This window comes from Leucopleurus acutus, assembly GCF_964270905.1.
Source record: "Leucopleurus acutus genome assembly, chromosome: 18".
In the NCBI taxonomy this organism is placed as follows: domain Eukaryota; kingdom Metazoa; phylum Chordata; class Mammalia; order Artiodactyla; family Delphinidae; genus Leucopleurus; species Leucopleurus acutus.
Genome location: NC_139160.1, coordinates 67,300,720 through 67,316,957, shown reverse-complemented (window position 1 = coordinate 67,316,957; position 16,238 = coordinate 67,300,720). Strand labels below are relative to the sequence as shown.

General features: G+C 40.6%; 1 protein-coding gene across 17 annotated transcripts in view; it reads left to right on the top strand.

The window, feature by feature from the left end:
- The window catches only part of DOCK9 (dedicator of cytokinesis 9), a 378,599-nt gene that overhangs the window by 240,454 nt on the left and 121,907 nt on the right, over positions 1-16,238 (top strand). For all 17 annotated transcript variants that reach the window (XM_082859679.1, XM_082859678.1, XM_082859680.1 and 14 more), the window contains 5 exons: positions 4,938-5,027; positions 8,541-8,623; positions 10,314-10,383; positions 12,364-12,459; positions 13,463-13,597. In XM_082859679.1, the coding sequence (XP_082715805.1) occupies positions 4,938-5,027; positions 8,541-8,623; positions 10,314-10,383; positions 12,364-12,459; positions 13,463-13,597 (474 nt within the window). The remainder of the gene's footprint in view (positions 1-4,937; positions 5,028-8,540; positions 8,624-10,313; positions 10,384-12,363; positions 12,460-13,462; positions 13,598-16,238) is intronic.

The following is a 16,238-nucleotide window of genomic DNA, read 5'->3' as shown; positions in this document are numbered from 1 at the left end:
CCGGAGGATAGCCACCTCTGAGCTCGCACTCCCTCCTGGGCTGCCCGTGATGTTTGTTTTCTGTCTGAGGGCGGACACTCCCTGCCCTGCGCTCCTTAGGACAGGAGAGATGGGGAGAGTCCTTGTAGATACGCACAGCTGGCTCAGGTTACAGCCCACCCACTTCTCTGGGATTTTGTCTCCAGCTCATTGTTCCTGTGTCCCGGGGAAGGGTGGGCCTTTTGTTTCAATGTCTGAATCGTAAGTCCTATAAAATATGATATATTAGACACCCAGTAGATATGCATACTTCCCACCAGGAATTAAGAGGGTTGTTTTGTTATAGTTTAATGCCCATTGTAAAGTGATTAATAAAAAAATCTGGTGCCTTATGAGTTGAGAGGATTAGAAAAATAAAGAAATGATGACACAAAAGAACATCTTCGTTAATACTAACGCCTGTATTTAAGTCTACAGAGTGAATCTTCCCTCCTTTTAATCCAATTCCTTTCATAAAAACACATTAAAACAATTCCTTTCATTAAAAAAGTAAGTGGGGTAATATGACTATAAATCAAAAAAGATACAGCGTATTCATCTTTTTTCTGGATGTCTTTTAAGTTTTTAGTTTCTCACAAAGCAATTCGTAGCACTCATAATAAACCACTTGTGAGAGAGAGACTTAGAATTCCATGGAACTATGGAGTTTTTAAACCACAAAGAAAACCGAGAGATCCTAGAAAATTCTGGATTTGGAAAGTTAAAACTTTCCTCCAAGATTACACAGCTAATTAGAGGCAGAGCTCAGATGAGAACTCAGGTTTCCTGGCTCTCAAGTCCAACCTCTTTCCAAGATCACTTCTCAAATTCTTCCATAGGAAGTTTAATTAAATTATGTGCTTCACATTGCTTGTGGTTTGAAACATGAGCTTCTTGGTATCCCAGCCTCAGTGGGGTCAAGGTAGTGTGTTAGCCAGCACCCTACGGAGGAAAGACAGAGCCCTGGCCAGGTTGGGGGCAGGAAGTTCATTAGTAAGAGGGATTCCAAGTTAAAGCTAAAGAAACAGGGCCACAGCAGGCCATCAGGGAAGAGCAGTGAGTGGTGAAGAAGAGGGGCAGGACATGCCCGGAAGGCCCCGGGGTTGTGCCCAGGTGAGGAAACGTGGTACCTCTGTATGTTCCCTTTAGGGACCCTGCTTCCCTGGGCTGAGCATCCCGCATTCCTGGTTACGGCTCATAGCCATTAAAGTGACCCCAGTTTTTGGAGGGAATCATTTCAAACAAGAGGAAAAAAAAGTTTTTAAAATAAAAAAGGCTCTATTTGAAATTTGTCCTCCTAACTAGACTTGGAGATAGTCGTAAATTGTACCCTTTATCTTCGGATCTGGGGGCACCTCTGCATTTCATCAGTTCATTCCATTAAAAAAAAAAGTCCCATAAAGATTGGCCTAGGCTCTCAGGTGCCCATGCATCATTATATAAGTCCTTTAGAAGAGGACTTCACCTTTTTCTCCTCCTTTTGCAGTCCTAAGTTACCTTTTCAATTAGTCCTAAAATTTTGTGGAAGGCCTCATAAGACTCACGCCCATACTTGGCCAAGGTAATTAAGGATTTCTGTGCGTCAAGCACTGCCAGTGTTTAACCTAAGAAACAATATTGACTGAAAATAATTGAATCTGTTATAGTTGCTAGAAGAAGGCTTTTATTTTTATTTTTGTTTTTTTGTGGTACGCAGGCCTCTCACTGTTGTGGCCTCTCCTGTTGCGGAGCACAGGCTCCAGACACGCAGGCTCAGTGGCCATGGCTCACGGGCCCAGCCGCTCTGCGGCATGTGGGATCTTCCTGGACCGGGGCACAAACCCGTGTCCCCTGCGTCGGCAGGCGGACTCTCAACCACTGCGCCACCAGGGAAGCTGGGCTTTAAATTGTATTTTGTATTGTGAGATTTATATCCCAAAGGATGTTTGAGATGCTAGCTATGTTTAGATTTAATTTTCAGATCTTATCACACTTCATAGTGTGCACTGTTTTCTTCCCCCTACCCCTTGCAGATGTACAGCTTTTTTAGTAGAATGGAAATAATTTATTTGCAAACAAAGAGATGGGACTGATGTTCTTTGAATGTCCACCTTGATGATGATTTATATAAGGTGGACACAGACCCATCTTTTAGCAGGAATATGATTTTAGTTAATAGTAAAGTAGGAAAGAATACCACAACCATGAAAAAGAAAATTAAGCTCATATTTGAGAAGAGTTTTAGTGTTCATTGAGTATAAATCTGCAGGTACTGATTTGGACTCTGTTATAAGCCAGATAAATAAAACTACAGAAATTTAATGTGAATCGATTTGACATACAGTAGACTATTACCTGAATGTGACTTTTAATACATAAAATATATGGAGAAGTTAAACAAACCAGAATACCATTTAATAATGTGCGTTGAAAACTAGAATTAATAAGCGATCAGAATACATTCATTGGCTGTGTGTTCTCTGATTAGGAGAGTCGAAATGGGAATTATGATAAACAAGTGGGTTAGTGAGGCTAAACTCAAAGCAGAGGGAACAAGAGGAAAGACCTTGGCAACTGGTGACATCAAACTGTGACTCCTCGTTGGAGCCAAGTCCAGGAGTCCCCCAGTGGGTCACAGCCTGATGGATCCCAGCCTTTCCTATTAAATGATGACAAAGACATTGACAAAATTGCTTTGGTCATACAAGCCTTGTTCTTTCTGTTGGCTCATTCTTTCCCTAGTTAAAACCATTGACTAGGCTGTAGGTTGGTGCGGTTTTAGAGATGTTTAATTCAAGCTAATTAGAGTTTTAGGCAGTTTTTTCTTTGGCGTATATTTTTTTAATTCTAGGACTTAATGGGTTTGCTTTTTATGTGTATGCAAAAACTAATCTCATCTATTATGACCTGATTTTGTTATTTTAACTTTCTAAGGGTAGGCTTATCTTCACATTTATCTTCCTTTTTGTACTAAACACAACTTGTACTCATCCTGTACAGTGTAGCGTAAGCATCTTTGCCTCAGTGCACGTCTTCATCTTCTTGATGTCCACTTCTCCTCCCTGTCGGATTTAGACTCCCCTCTTAGACTCTTTCCTCTTGTACCAGCCTGTGCTTCTGTGTTCTTCTTTCTTACACCCTTCTGGTATTGGTGGGTGGTAATAAACACATGGATGATTGGTTTAATTATGCCCAGTGCTCTCTTATCTGTTAAAAGTCGTCTATCTTTAATGAGTAAAGTTGCTTTCTTTTTAAATTGAAAACGTAATGCACTTTGATCCACAATAATAAAAAGGTTTCATTTCCTATTATTTTTCTTACCTTAAAGGGGTGTTTGGAAAAGTGTCACATAATTAAAGTTTCTTGAGTTGGTAATTCCACTAGGAAAATTCTGTAATAACTTTTATTTCTTCCTAATGTTCTGATGGGGAATGAGCTGGAAATGACCCTAATAGTCCTATTTCTTGACCTGAGCCATTTCATGAACATTTTTAAAGTATGATAATTAGTTTCAAAGAATCGTGATAGACCCAAATAAATCAAGATAAGGACGCAGTAAGTGGGGGTATAGAATGTGTCCTTCTTTGAAGTGCACATAATTTCTTAATTCCCCTTTACTGGTATACCTGATTCTTAACAGTTTTGACAATCGATGTTTTACTCTGAAGTTTTTTGAATAGATTATGCCTCCAGTGCCTACTGTCATTCATCTCTATGGCATTTCATGGAACCAGGTGTGTAAGAAGGGTCACCATTTGTGACTTTCACAAAGAAGCCAAGAGCCAGGGTGTTGAAAGCCCTCGTGGAGGAGGCTGAATGAATTAATAATTCACCTGTGAAGGACTTTGGTAGAGAACAGAGTTCCTTCCTTCTCTTCCTGTAGAATAAGGAAGCCTTATTGTAAAAGTAGGTTTTAAGATTGCTTTCAAAGATGGTCACAGTGCAAGCAAAGAGTAAAGACAGGTGAAGCAGACACAACAGGGAGACAATACGGGCAGGAAATAAGATTTTTTAAAAATGTATGCCCTGGAGTTCTTCCCCTGTGCTGGCAGAGGAGGGACCACAGATCTGACCCAAAGTTTCCTCCAGTCTTAGGAAGAAGAAAAACAGATGGGACAGATGCTGGGAGATCCCAGCTTAGTAATTAGCCTCAGGAACCAATGGGATAGATTCTGTCAACAAGCTGGTTTCTTGTGTGCTGTTTTTATAACTATGATCTGTTAATAGTATCCAAGGATTACAGTCCATGGGAGAAAAAATCTAGAACATTCCTTCCTGAAGCCCAAGGCCTAGTTAACTCGAATTGACATTACAGTCCCTACACTAATGTTAATTAGGGTAGATGTGTTGCTGCCTAAAGTCATGAGAGATTTTATTATTTAGAATAAGCATTTAAGCCTCATGAAACAGGAGCAGTTCTCAGTTACAGGAGGGAAGGTAGTGTTCACAGTCACAGATTCAGTCAACAAATATTAAGGACCTGCTACGGGTCCCACTGGGGATGTGGCAGTGAATAAGAACAGTTGTAAAAGGCAGTTAAGAGATGGATGTATAACAATGTGAATGTACTTAATGCCCCTGAACTGTACACTTAAAAATGGTTCAAATGGTGAATGTTATGTCTCTTTTACCACAGTTTTAAAACTGCCGCAGTCCAGGCAAGTAAAAGGCAACTTCGTGGGACTAGATCAAGCACGTGGGGTGGGGGAGTGTTAGGGTCTCTGAAAGGGGCCTCTTTCCTGCCTGGGGGGGTCCTTGAACCCGTGATCCAGAAGGACTTGGGAGCCACTGCCCCCACCTTTTGAAGTTTAAGGAGCCAGCTGGAGTCTGGGGTCCACAGGGTGCGACTGCAGAGGAAGGGGAAGGGCCCCACTGCCCTGGGAGGCTGGCGCCTTAACGTCTTCACTTAACCGAGTCGTGTCCTGGTGCTTCCTTCACAGACGGCCATCCTGAGACGACAGGGGCGGTACGTATGCTCCACCATCCCTGCCAACGCACAGCAGGAAGCTCAGAGCTTATTTGTTACAGAGGTAATGTATTTCTTCTATGCCTCCTCCCCTTTTAAAAATTTCAGTGATATTTTCAAGAAAGTGTCAAAGAGGTAATTACATTTTTATGATGGAAGTTAGAATAGAAAAATAATAAGAAGTTTTCAGAGTCTGAAACTTGGACAGAAATGTCAACAGGGGTCAATTTGATGACAAAACATGAATTCTACAAAACTTATCTCATAGCCTTAGAATAGGAGTAACTTGTGAATGGACTCACTGGACACCTAGCAGACTTTGATATTGTTTTTTTGTGTGGTTTTTTTTGCTGGGTTTTCTTTTTTTTTTTACATCTTTATCGGAGTATAATTGCTTTACAATGGTGTTATATTGTTTTTAATGGAGACTCAGCACATGCATTTATGTATTCGTTGACTTCATTTATGTGTTTATACTTGTAATTTATTATCAAGATTAGTTCAGTATTCATGAAGTATCAGGTAACAATGAGCAGAGCCTAACTATCCCTGATCAATATATGATTATTATTACTTTTGTTTGAACATACAGAAAACGACTCTTTCGTTAAGGAGGAAAGAAAAATTATTGCTTTGAGATTGCTTGCTTGTTCTGTCTTGAGGTGTTTGTTTCTTCCTACAGGTGCCTTTAGATAGGATGAACGAGTTAGATGTTTTAATTTTGTTTCTTGAAGTGCTCCTTCATTTAAAAAATAGTGTATTTTTATCCCCATTTTTCTAGTTGATATTTAGGAGCTAAATATGCCCATCAATAAATTTGCCCACTACAAGGAAGCTATGCTGTTCTAAGCGAAGGCCCATTACAATAACAACATTTAGTTTCACTGAGATTTTTGAAAACTTGAATGTATAGTTAAAATTTTTGAAGTGTGTTGTTCTCTTATCATTCTGAAAAGGTAACTTCTTGTCTTACCTCCTTTGCCACTCTATTCATAATATTAATGCAAGACAAACACAGCCAAATATGTTTACAGAGTCTCAAATGTTTATTTTAAAGCAGGACATTAGGCGAACTGTCCTGCAGCCTGTTTTTGTAAAGAAGGGTACACTGCGGCACAGCTGCACCCATTTGCTCGCTCACATATGCCTGTGACTACTTCACATTACAGCTCAGACACCAATGGCTGCAATGGACACAGTGTGTCCCTCAAAGCTGAAAATACTTGCTATCTGGCCTTTTGCAGAAAAAAATTTGTTGATCCTTGTTTTAAAGCATATAGTAAAATTGTTAATTACTAATTCAGTTCTCCTAGTTTCTTAAAAAAAATACTGTGTTTGAGGGACAGCTCTCCATTAAGTTCTCCCATCGCTGCAGGCTGGGCAATAGCGACTTCACCCTGTGGGGCGGGAGCCAGCATAGCTACACCCTCTTGGGCCTCTTCCACCAGGGTGGAGTGCAACAGCACTTCCGCCCCGTACTCTTGTCCACAGGAGGATGACCTAATGGCTTTAAACAAAACAAAACAAAACTTCAAAAACCTTCCAGTATAACTTCAAAATATTATTGAATTTCACAAGTTTGAAAGGTCAGTCATGAAATCAGCCCAGTCAGATCCCTGTCTCTTTAGAGATGCAGTTCTCTGCGTACTGATTTCTGATTGAACCCCTTGTCTCCTAGACTTTCTACACCGCCAGAGGGGTGCGGGTTGCTTGCCTTGTTCTGTGCACCTGCCTTGGAATTTTGCCTGTGCCTGCCTTGTGGGTGCTCAACAATGGCTTATTAAATGAGTGAAGCTAGTTACTTAACCTGGTTAACTGTGTTTTTTGCAGTTCCTTATAATTTAAAATATTTAAACATTGTAATTATCTTTCTTACCCATTTTCCCTAAGATATTAAAAATCTGGGCACTCAGGTGTTCTGTTCATAAATGCACTGATTATGTACAAGTGTATACTTATTTATTTATTTTTAATTGGGCAGGTACATTTTATACTTCAGAATAGGTTTAATATCCTACAAGAGACTTTGGTGGTATGAAAGTTGAAGTTGAAGGGCTTGGTGAAAAACCAGAACAAAGATAATAGAGCATGTCCACAAGACTGTGTCATACATAGTCTGACCTGACTTAGCTATGCTAATGGACCCAGGGGTAGGATGGGAAAACCCAAACCTACAGATAATTCTGAAGTCATACTGGTTTTGGAATGTGATTTTGAGTGTGGATGTCTGATGTTCTAAATGTGAAAATGCTTTGAAATTTAAAAAAAAAAAAGCAATTATAAGAATAAAATGGTATTTAAAAACATTTGTAACTACTTAGCAAAGAAATTGAAAAGTTGTTCAGCTCCCACATCTGACTTTGTTTTTAACCCTTCTCTGCTCTTTATTCCACCTCAGAATGATAATATAAAAAACTTATTCTACCTTCCGTTCACAACCTTGCCAATAGAGTGCTTAATGTAGAGCCTGGCACAAGAGGCATTAGCTGTAGTTACTTTCATGACCTTGGGGTTTTGCTTCAGAAAGCCTTCGGGCATGAAGTATGAAATGGATAAAAAGGTTCACAGTATAAACAACAAAGTGAAGTAAACAGAATAGAGACTTTGTTCATGATGTTTCAGCCAGAGTCAAGTCAACTAGGTGCGACTAATACATTTAACTACCTATGTTTTCACTTTATTCATTCATTTTTTGCCACACTGACATCTATATATGTGTAGTCTAGAGCTGTCCATGCGGAAAAGCAAGTTTGCTGATGGAAAATAAATCGAATGCTTCACCTGTTGATTTTGACTCATTCATATTTGAAGATCTGGTGGAGGAGACCTTATAATCTTAAGACTCTACACACTACTCAGTGGGTCCTCCTGGACAGATGAATGAAAGACACCGTGCTGGTTGGTCGAGCTTGTCAGATAGTGAGGTAGTTTAATGCAGTCCGTGTAGGTTGGTGTCACTGTGGAATCTGGGCAATGGACTGCTCCATACTTTGTACATTTGTACACATGCATGCACACATGTACACGTGAAGAGATCATGGTGCCACTGTGAATTGGAATCTGAATCTTTCTTCCTAATTACCTCACACTGTCTCTTATAAATAAAATGAAAATCTGAGGGCAAATGTATGTAATATTGACTAATGAGCAAGTTTTAATATTAGTAAATACTATGGAAGTATCTTTAGGTTCACACTTTCCATTTACTTTCATGTTCTTCTAGAAGCCCACATGACTTCTTAGGAGCCAAGTGGTTTTAAGTCAGAAACAGCACATTGTTATGTAAATGCAGCAAGAGGAGGTGAGGTTTGTCTCCTTGTAACATCTGCTTATCATCTGATCATGAATGACGATGACCTAAGTGACCCCTCTCCCAAGTGTAACGTTTCAGTGGTTCTTAAGCTTCATAGGAATCTCTAATGGTGGCATTTCAGGCATGAGAGGGTTGAGGGGAAAGAATTTTTTTGATATTGGTGTGGGTGTGCATTCATAAACTTTCCCAAATGTTTTCCAAAAGTCATCACATGTCTTTTTCTCTTATGCTTTTTTTTTATGCTCTCTCCCCCTCCCCAAACAGTGCATCAAAACCTATAACTCTGACTGGCATCTTGTGAACTACAAATATGAAGATTACTCAGGAGAGTTTCGACAGCTTCCAAAGTGAGTAAATGATCAGACCACACAAGATGGGGTTATACACACAGGGAAAGTTCTTTGTACTTGAAATGCCTAGGGAGATGTGTAACTTCACATGCAATCAGAGTGATTAGAGAAAATATTTCTAGATGGTTTGTGTGTATATGGGTTAGCTATTGTTTACACGGTATTTGTTAATAGTACTCAAACCTGGTACTCTGGGAATTGGTAGGTGGTAAGAAACACATGGATGGTTTAATTATGTTCAGTGATTCTGCTCAGGGTACCACTGATGAAACAAAAACAGGTGAGATTTTTTTCAGTGAGAAACAGAAAACAAAATGTAAGTGTATTGAAATATGCTGAGGTGTGTTTTATCTTAAAAATAATATTTTGAAAAGACATGAAAAGCATTTTATATTGAACAGATTTTATATTTAAAAAATGTACATCAAAGAACAAGCATTTTCTCAAATTTCTTCACCTCCTTTAAAGTATTAACTCATTCTAAAATATACCAAAAGCAAGTGTGTTTAGATTGATGAGCAGTAGTTAAAGTAAACCAGGTATAGATAGGTCTTGCCTTGAGAGGGCATCTGTTATAAAATGGTACATCCTGAAATAACACAGTTGGCAGATTTTAGTTTATTATGAAAATTGAAAGCACATAATGATGGATTGTGTTTCAAAAGTAACCGTTGCCAATGAAAATTTTAATTAAGACCCTGTTAATAAATTTTTCTTAGGGTCTGTTCCATCTATGAGTTTGAACTGTTTATACTATTCTCAGTGGACCTAACTGTTCGTTTTTTCTGTTTGTGTGGTTCAGCCACTCCTTAAGAGCGTCCAGCCAACTTCCCAATTGCCTCTTTTTAAACCTCTGCTGAGAACACTCCCTTCCAGCATTGTCCAGATGGGTACGCTCCTTACTTCTGTATGTACCCAGTACTTATCTGGGGACTTAATTCTTCCTGTTTGGTCGGTAAAGCTATCTTCACCGATACGTTTGTTCATGCTCTTCTCATGGCTGAAAGAGAACCGACCGGGGATTCGGTGTATTTTATACGATATACTTTTACTGCTGGTGGATTTTACCTCTTGGCGTTAATAAGAATTTCAGTTGTGTGATGAGAAGTAGACGAAGGTTGTAACAGTGATTAAGAACATAGACTCTGTAGTCGGCCTGCATCATCTACTTACTCTGCCCTCTGCAAGCCTTAGTGTCCTCATCTGTTAAGTGGTCTTAGCACCAGTCCCCACCATCTAAAGGACTAAAGGAGGTAACACATGTGAAGTACAGCACAGTGCCTAGCACATAATAACCGTTTAATGACTGATATCGTTATTGTCCTGTTTTTGTTGTTAATACCATCATCATTAAGACTGTGGTTTCCAATCACTTCAGATGGAGTGACCTCATTTAAACTTCGTATTAAAAGTTATTCTACCATGTGTTTATTTATTAATACACTTTCCCATTTTTAATCTACGTAACTCCCAACAAGCCATGCCGTCTTGTCTGCCTGGCTTTTGGGAGCTCTCTAACTCTTGCATCACCCACTTTGAAAAGCAACTTCATCTGTTGTTTTTATTCTTTAGCCAAGTGGGCCAGCTTTGGATTTGTTAAATGCTGGTTCCTTTGATGGGGGAAGAAATGCAGCATCTCTTCATAGATTAGGTAATTATAAAACAAGATTCTTTCTTCTTTTTAAAGCAAAGTGGCCAAGTTGGATAAACTTCCAGTTCATGTCTATGAAGTTGATGAGGAGGTGGACAAAGATGAGGTAGGATGCTTGCTGGCGGATCGAAGGATTCATTTAGTTCACAGATTTAGAAGATTCATTGGAAAATTACCAACGTTTAGCCAAAACAGGAATTGGAATGTTCCTTGAAACCGGGGAGGAATTTTTAAAAAATGTATTGTTTGATTGATTGAAATAAGGTCTCTGTTTCAACTTGACTGCTTAGCATTGCCTGTTCCTCTGGTCCTTGTTTATTTGTTCTGAGATCATTTTCAAAGTCCTGGACAAGATTTGGCTACATTGTTAAAAGATCAAGATTACTTAGATCCTAAGTTGAGGTTGTTTTTCAGCAGGCTATTTGAAACAAACTGGCAGCCAGTAGATTTTAAATGGCCGTTTCTTTAATGAGGGCTCTGAGTAAAGTAGATAGTACCCAGAACCTCTGAATTTAACAAGCCCACTCCCCCTACTATTGGGGGAACGGTTATGGCCAGAGAAGTGTATAAAGAGAGCCGGGCATTAAGGTGACCGTGTCCACTGAGCAAGGAAAACCTAATAAAAAGTTAGTGCTGCCCATCTCTGCATTACTTACTCTTCCCTACTCAGTATTAGATGCCTAATTGTGAGTGTTAACAATGTCCATGGTAGCAAATTATTTAAGAAACAACTTTAAAAATATTCTGGGAAGAGTGAGTGGTCATTCAAAATGAAAAATAAGATATTAAAAACTTGGTGCTGATTAATAGTAAGAGGAGGACCGATTGAAATAATGCACATAAGAGCGCACACCAAACTGTAAAATCCTAGACAGGTAAGTTACTTCTATTATCACTAATAATAACAACAGTAAAACCACCAATATTAAAATTGAGGTGGGCTTCCCTGGTGGCGCAGTGGTTGAGAGTCCGCCTGCCGATGCAGGGGACACGGGTTCGTGCCCCGGTCCAGGAAGATCCCACATGCCACGGAGCGGCTGGGCCCGTTAGCCATGGCCGCTGAGGCTGTGTGTCCAGAGCCTGTGCTCCGCAATGGGAGAGGCCACAGCAGTGAGAGGCCCGCGTACCGCAAAAAAAAAAAAAAAAAATTGAGGTGGTCTCAGCCAAAGCATAAGACAGGTCTTTCTGCAGTTGTCTACTTGATTACAAAAATAAACATCATAATTAGACTAGTCCTCAGGAGGTGTGAGCTGGGTGACCTGACAGTGTAGTCCTCTCTTCCTAAGGCTCCTACTCAAGTGTCTATTGGACACAGTCTTAGGGGGCAGAGTCACAAGGCAGAGGTCTTAGAGAGTAAGGAAGGGGCGGGGGTCAGGATGTGGTGGAAGGTTTGCCACATTGTGTATTTGTGTGTGTGTATATTTCATCTGTCTGTCTGCTTATTATATGTGTAAATATAAGCCTGACTTATTTATAGCAGCAGCTGGCAGCCCCATGCCCTTAAACCCAGATCTCAGTGTTCGGGTCAGAACTCGAGGAAACATGTTTCTTTACTTTTCTAGCTGTCGCCCTTCACTTTTCTCTCTCCTCCTTTCCTCTCTCCCTGTTGTGGTCTTGCCTTTCTCTTTCCCTCATTTCTGTTGCCCCAGCATTTTATCTCTGCTTTCTTTATTGCCTGCCTCATATTTCCTTCCTTTCTTATTCACCTTTCCCTGAACTAAGCATCTGGGAAGTTTTCCAGGAATTTGCTTTTGTCCTCCAACTATATGCGAGTGTAATGTGAAAACATTTTTCATCAAACCGGGCGAGACCTTACAACTTGAGTGGTTAAGTATGGTATGTACTTTTTGTGGCTCATTAAACACTTAAAATACTTGGGGGGAGAAAAAAAAACTTGGACTAGAACAAGCTTTGCTTTTTAATGGACTAGGCTTGTTCCACCTCTTTTATTGGTAAGTGGACACAGTAGGTGTTAGTGCCAGACAGTTACTCCAGTAAAGGGGCGAGGGGCTACCTGGTATGAATTGAATGGATTTCCCATCAGTAATAACGGGAGATTGATTGCGACGTTGCCCTTGTCTCCTAGGATGCTGCTTCCCTCGGCTCTCAGAAGGGTGGGATCACCAAGCACGGTTGGCTGTACAAAGGCAACATGAACAGTGCAATAAGCGTGACCATGAGGGTAAGGAGGCCCATCACCCTGCTTTCCCCTTACTAAGCCCTTTTTTTCCTGTGGGTCTTGGAAATGATGCTCAAGATGAATGGGCATGCTGTTTTTTTCTGACAAAAGTGACATTGTCTGGTGAGTGAGATGCCTCCCTGGTGATCGGTGATCGACCCCCACTGGTACAGCCCCATTTCCACCCGCTCCCCTTGTCACCCTCCAACCACCAGCGTGATGAGATCATCGTAAGGCTGGTGTGAAGGTGCAGTCGCCTTACAGCCTTTCTTCTCCGTATTGACTACAAAAGGGATACTTGGTACCTCGTAGAACATCACCGAGGGGCTACACCTAAGCACTTTCATGGAGGTCTTCCTGCAGTAAAGTCAAGAAAAGCAAAAATCAAGGACTAAAGGGAAAATGGTTAAATTGGAAGGGGGTTGTCAAGAGAAAAGTAAAACTAGTGTAAAAACTATTCAGGAGAGAAGTAGGACCAATGAAAGGCCAGAATTAATAATAAAGAGAAACAATGGAAGTGAGGTAGGATGAGCAGGGGATAAAAGTTAAATCAGGGGAAATGCTGATTGTTGTAATCCTGAGGCTGGAAAATCGTCCAGTTCCGTGAGGCAGAGAACAGTTCCTACTCCGTGTGAGCAAGACACCCTGGGGATTTGAGAACGTTTCCATCCTTCTGAGCTCCATCCCAAATTAGACTGAGCTCCATCCCAAATTAGAATTCCCTGCACCGCTTCTGGGTGGTTATGTAAAAATCTCTGATTCTGTGGGTGAGAAAAATGACCCAGGAATGCTTAGTGAACCAACTCCACAGAATTTAAATTCAGTAAAATTATTAGATGTGATGGAGAGTCTTAACTCACCCAGTTACCTGGGGCGCTGGCCAGAATTAGATTTGTTTTGGAGAGAACTGAAATGGTTTTTTCATAGGGTGTACTTGTGAGTTATTGAGAGAGATTGTGGCTGTTTTCATCTTGAAACCATAATTATGTGTGTATTTTTCTCTCAGTCGTTTAAAAGACGATTTTTCCACTTGATTCAACTTGGTGATGGGTCCTACAATTTGAATTTTTATAAAGATGAAAAGATCTCCAAGGAACCAAAAGGATCAATATTTCTGGATTCCTGTATGGGTGTGGTTCAGGTAAATATGAAGCGAGTTTTATCGTTGGGTTTTCTCATTTGTAAAAGTACCATCTATGAATTAGCAGATTTAAGCAAACACTTCAAAAAATGGCAATATTCGTGGTAGAAGTGTAATAGCAGACTTAAAAATGAGTTAAAGGCTTGTTTTTCATCATTTTAGAAGATAGTGGGTACAACGCACATGCAGAATTATGTCGTAGGAGGCCCGAATGCTCTGCATATGAGTTTTTATGTTTAAAACCTGGCTCAGCTACTTTTTAAATTTAAATTTATTTATTTGTTTATTTTCGGCTGCATGGGGTCTTCATTGCTGCACGCGGGCTTTCTCTAGTTGCGGTGAGCGGGGGCTACTCTTTGTTGTGGTATGCGGGCTTCTCATTGCAGTGGCTTCTCTTGTTGTGGAGCACAGGCTCTAGGCACGCGGGCTTCACTAGTTGTGGCACACAGGCTCAGTAGTTGTGGCTCGCGGGCTCTAGAGCACAGGCTCAGTAGTTGTGGTGCACGGGCTTCGTTGCTCCGCGGCATGTGGGATCTTCCCAGACCAAGACTCGAACCTGTGTCCCCTGCATTGGCAGGCGGATTCTTAACCACTGCTCTACCAGCGAAATCCTCAGCTACTTTTTAACTGTGTGACCTTGGACTGGCTATTAACTGAAGTTTCTTCACATGCAAAATTCAGATAATGATAATATTTCCTTAATAGGGTAAGAGGATTGGATGAGTTAACTTGGAAATATTCAGAACAGTTCTTAGCATCTCTGGGATGACTTTTATCATGATAGTATCAATGGCACAGTAGTATATTGGCCAAGAGACTGGGTTTCAGATTCAGACTGAGTTCAGATCCCTGCTCTACCCCTTACAGCTCTATAACCTTGGAGATATTTTTCAACTTCTCTATGCCTCAGGTTCCTCATTTGTTAAATAGGGATAATGATAGTACTGAATATGGTTATGGAAGGGATTAATCGATACATGTAAAGAGCTTAGAACGGTGCTGGCACATGGTAAGCATTCAGCCAATATTAGGGTTGGGGTTAGGGTTTGTTATCTTAGTGCTGTTACAGTTGTAGAGTTAGTCTTAAAAGTTATTTTAATTATACATGGTACATGAATGTATTTGTATTATGAAATGTTAGACAGTACAGGTAGTGCAGAAGTCCCTGTTGACCCCCATATCTCCCTTTCTCAAAGAGCTACCATTAGCAGTTTGGTGTGCCTCCTTCCATGCCTTTGTAGAATTGCCTTTGAAAGCAGGTTGGCAGTTTCCCCAAACTGTCTGTTCGTCCGTCCATCCACTCATCCACTCCCCTCCAGTTTTCCAGGAATATCTAAGGCAGCAGTTTACAAGGATACATAAAACACAGGCTAATATAAATTTAAAGTGGTGTGAAAGGAGTCAGGGTAGGGAAGAGATGAAGTGGGATTAAGTTAAGGAAAAAGCATGTATTTTAAAGACCTCACTAACACCCGCTATGGTGGGTGACAAACCAGGCTCTACGCTTTCTAGCTTGGAGACCCGTTCAGTTGCACAGTGTCTGTAGATACAAACAGTCCAATTAGTCAGAAGCTGCCCGAGTAATCTCAGAATGAAGCCCATTCAGGCATTTCTCTTGGGGGCCCTCATACAGAGGGCGCTGTGTGATGAACGAACAGTCTTCTTGACGGCTCCTCACAATAGACGCAGTCACCGTTATCAGAGAATTCTTCCTTAAGATGACTCAGTGTTCGCTGATGACATTAGCCCAAAGCTCGGTTCTCTAAGAAAGGTTGTTTTGTGGGGCCAGTGTGACTAAGGTTAGAGACACAGCTCTGGTTTGACCCTCAGGTATACTTGCTTATGCATTCACATGTTTACTTAAAATTAAATTGCATTTTCATCCAAATAATACATTCATCTGGTTTAAATGTCAAACAGTACAGAGAGGTAGCACTAAAGGCACAGTCCTGCCAGCATCACCTCACTTCACCTACTCCCCACTCCCTGAAATGGTCATTTTCAACTTTTTCCACTGTTTTTTTTTCTTGGGATTTGCCTCCATATTGCTAGGTAAGGAGTGTTCGCTGCTCTTCATTCATCAGTTGTGGACATTATGTGATGCTAGAGAGGATTTTAGCTCCTGCAGCCCTCCTTCATGCTCTAAGCTGGACCGACTGCTTCCTCAGCCTCTGCACAGTCACCATCCTGGAAATTCCCTTTGCTGTCCTGCCTGTGTCAGATTCCTTGTTTCCAGGATCCTATGTCGTCTTCTTTCTCATTTTCCTTTCTTGTTTTGGAGGAACACATCCTCCAGGAGCTTCCTGGAAATCATGTGTAAAATCTTAATTTTTTGAGAGATGAAATTTACCTTAGAATTTGAAGGCGTTCCATTGTCTTCTAGATGCTTGTGTTGTTTTGGAGTCTTATGTTATTCCCTATTCTTCACAGTCTTCTCCTTATCTCTTATCTATGGTGACCTGAAATTTAGGTTATTGTGTCTTGATTTTGATTTTTTTGGTAAGCTTTTTTGTTAAGGCATGACATAAGGAGAAAATAAACATGTAATGAATGAGTTTTTACTGAGTTTAGATCTCTATTATCTATTTGTGCAGAGAAGTCTGTTCTTGTTCTGGAGACTCTGTCCTGCATGTTCTAGCCA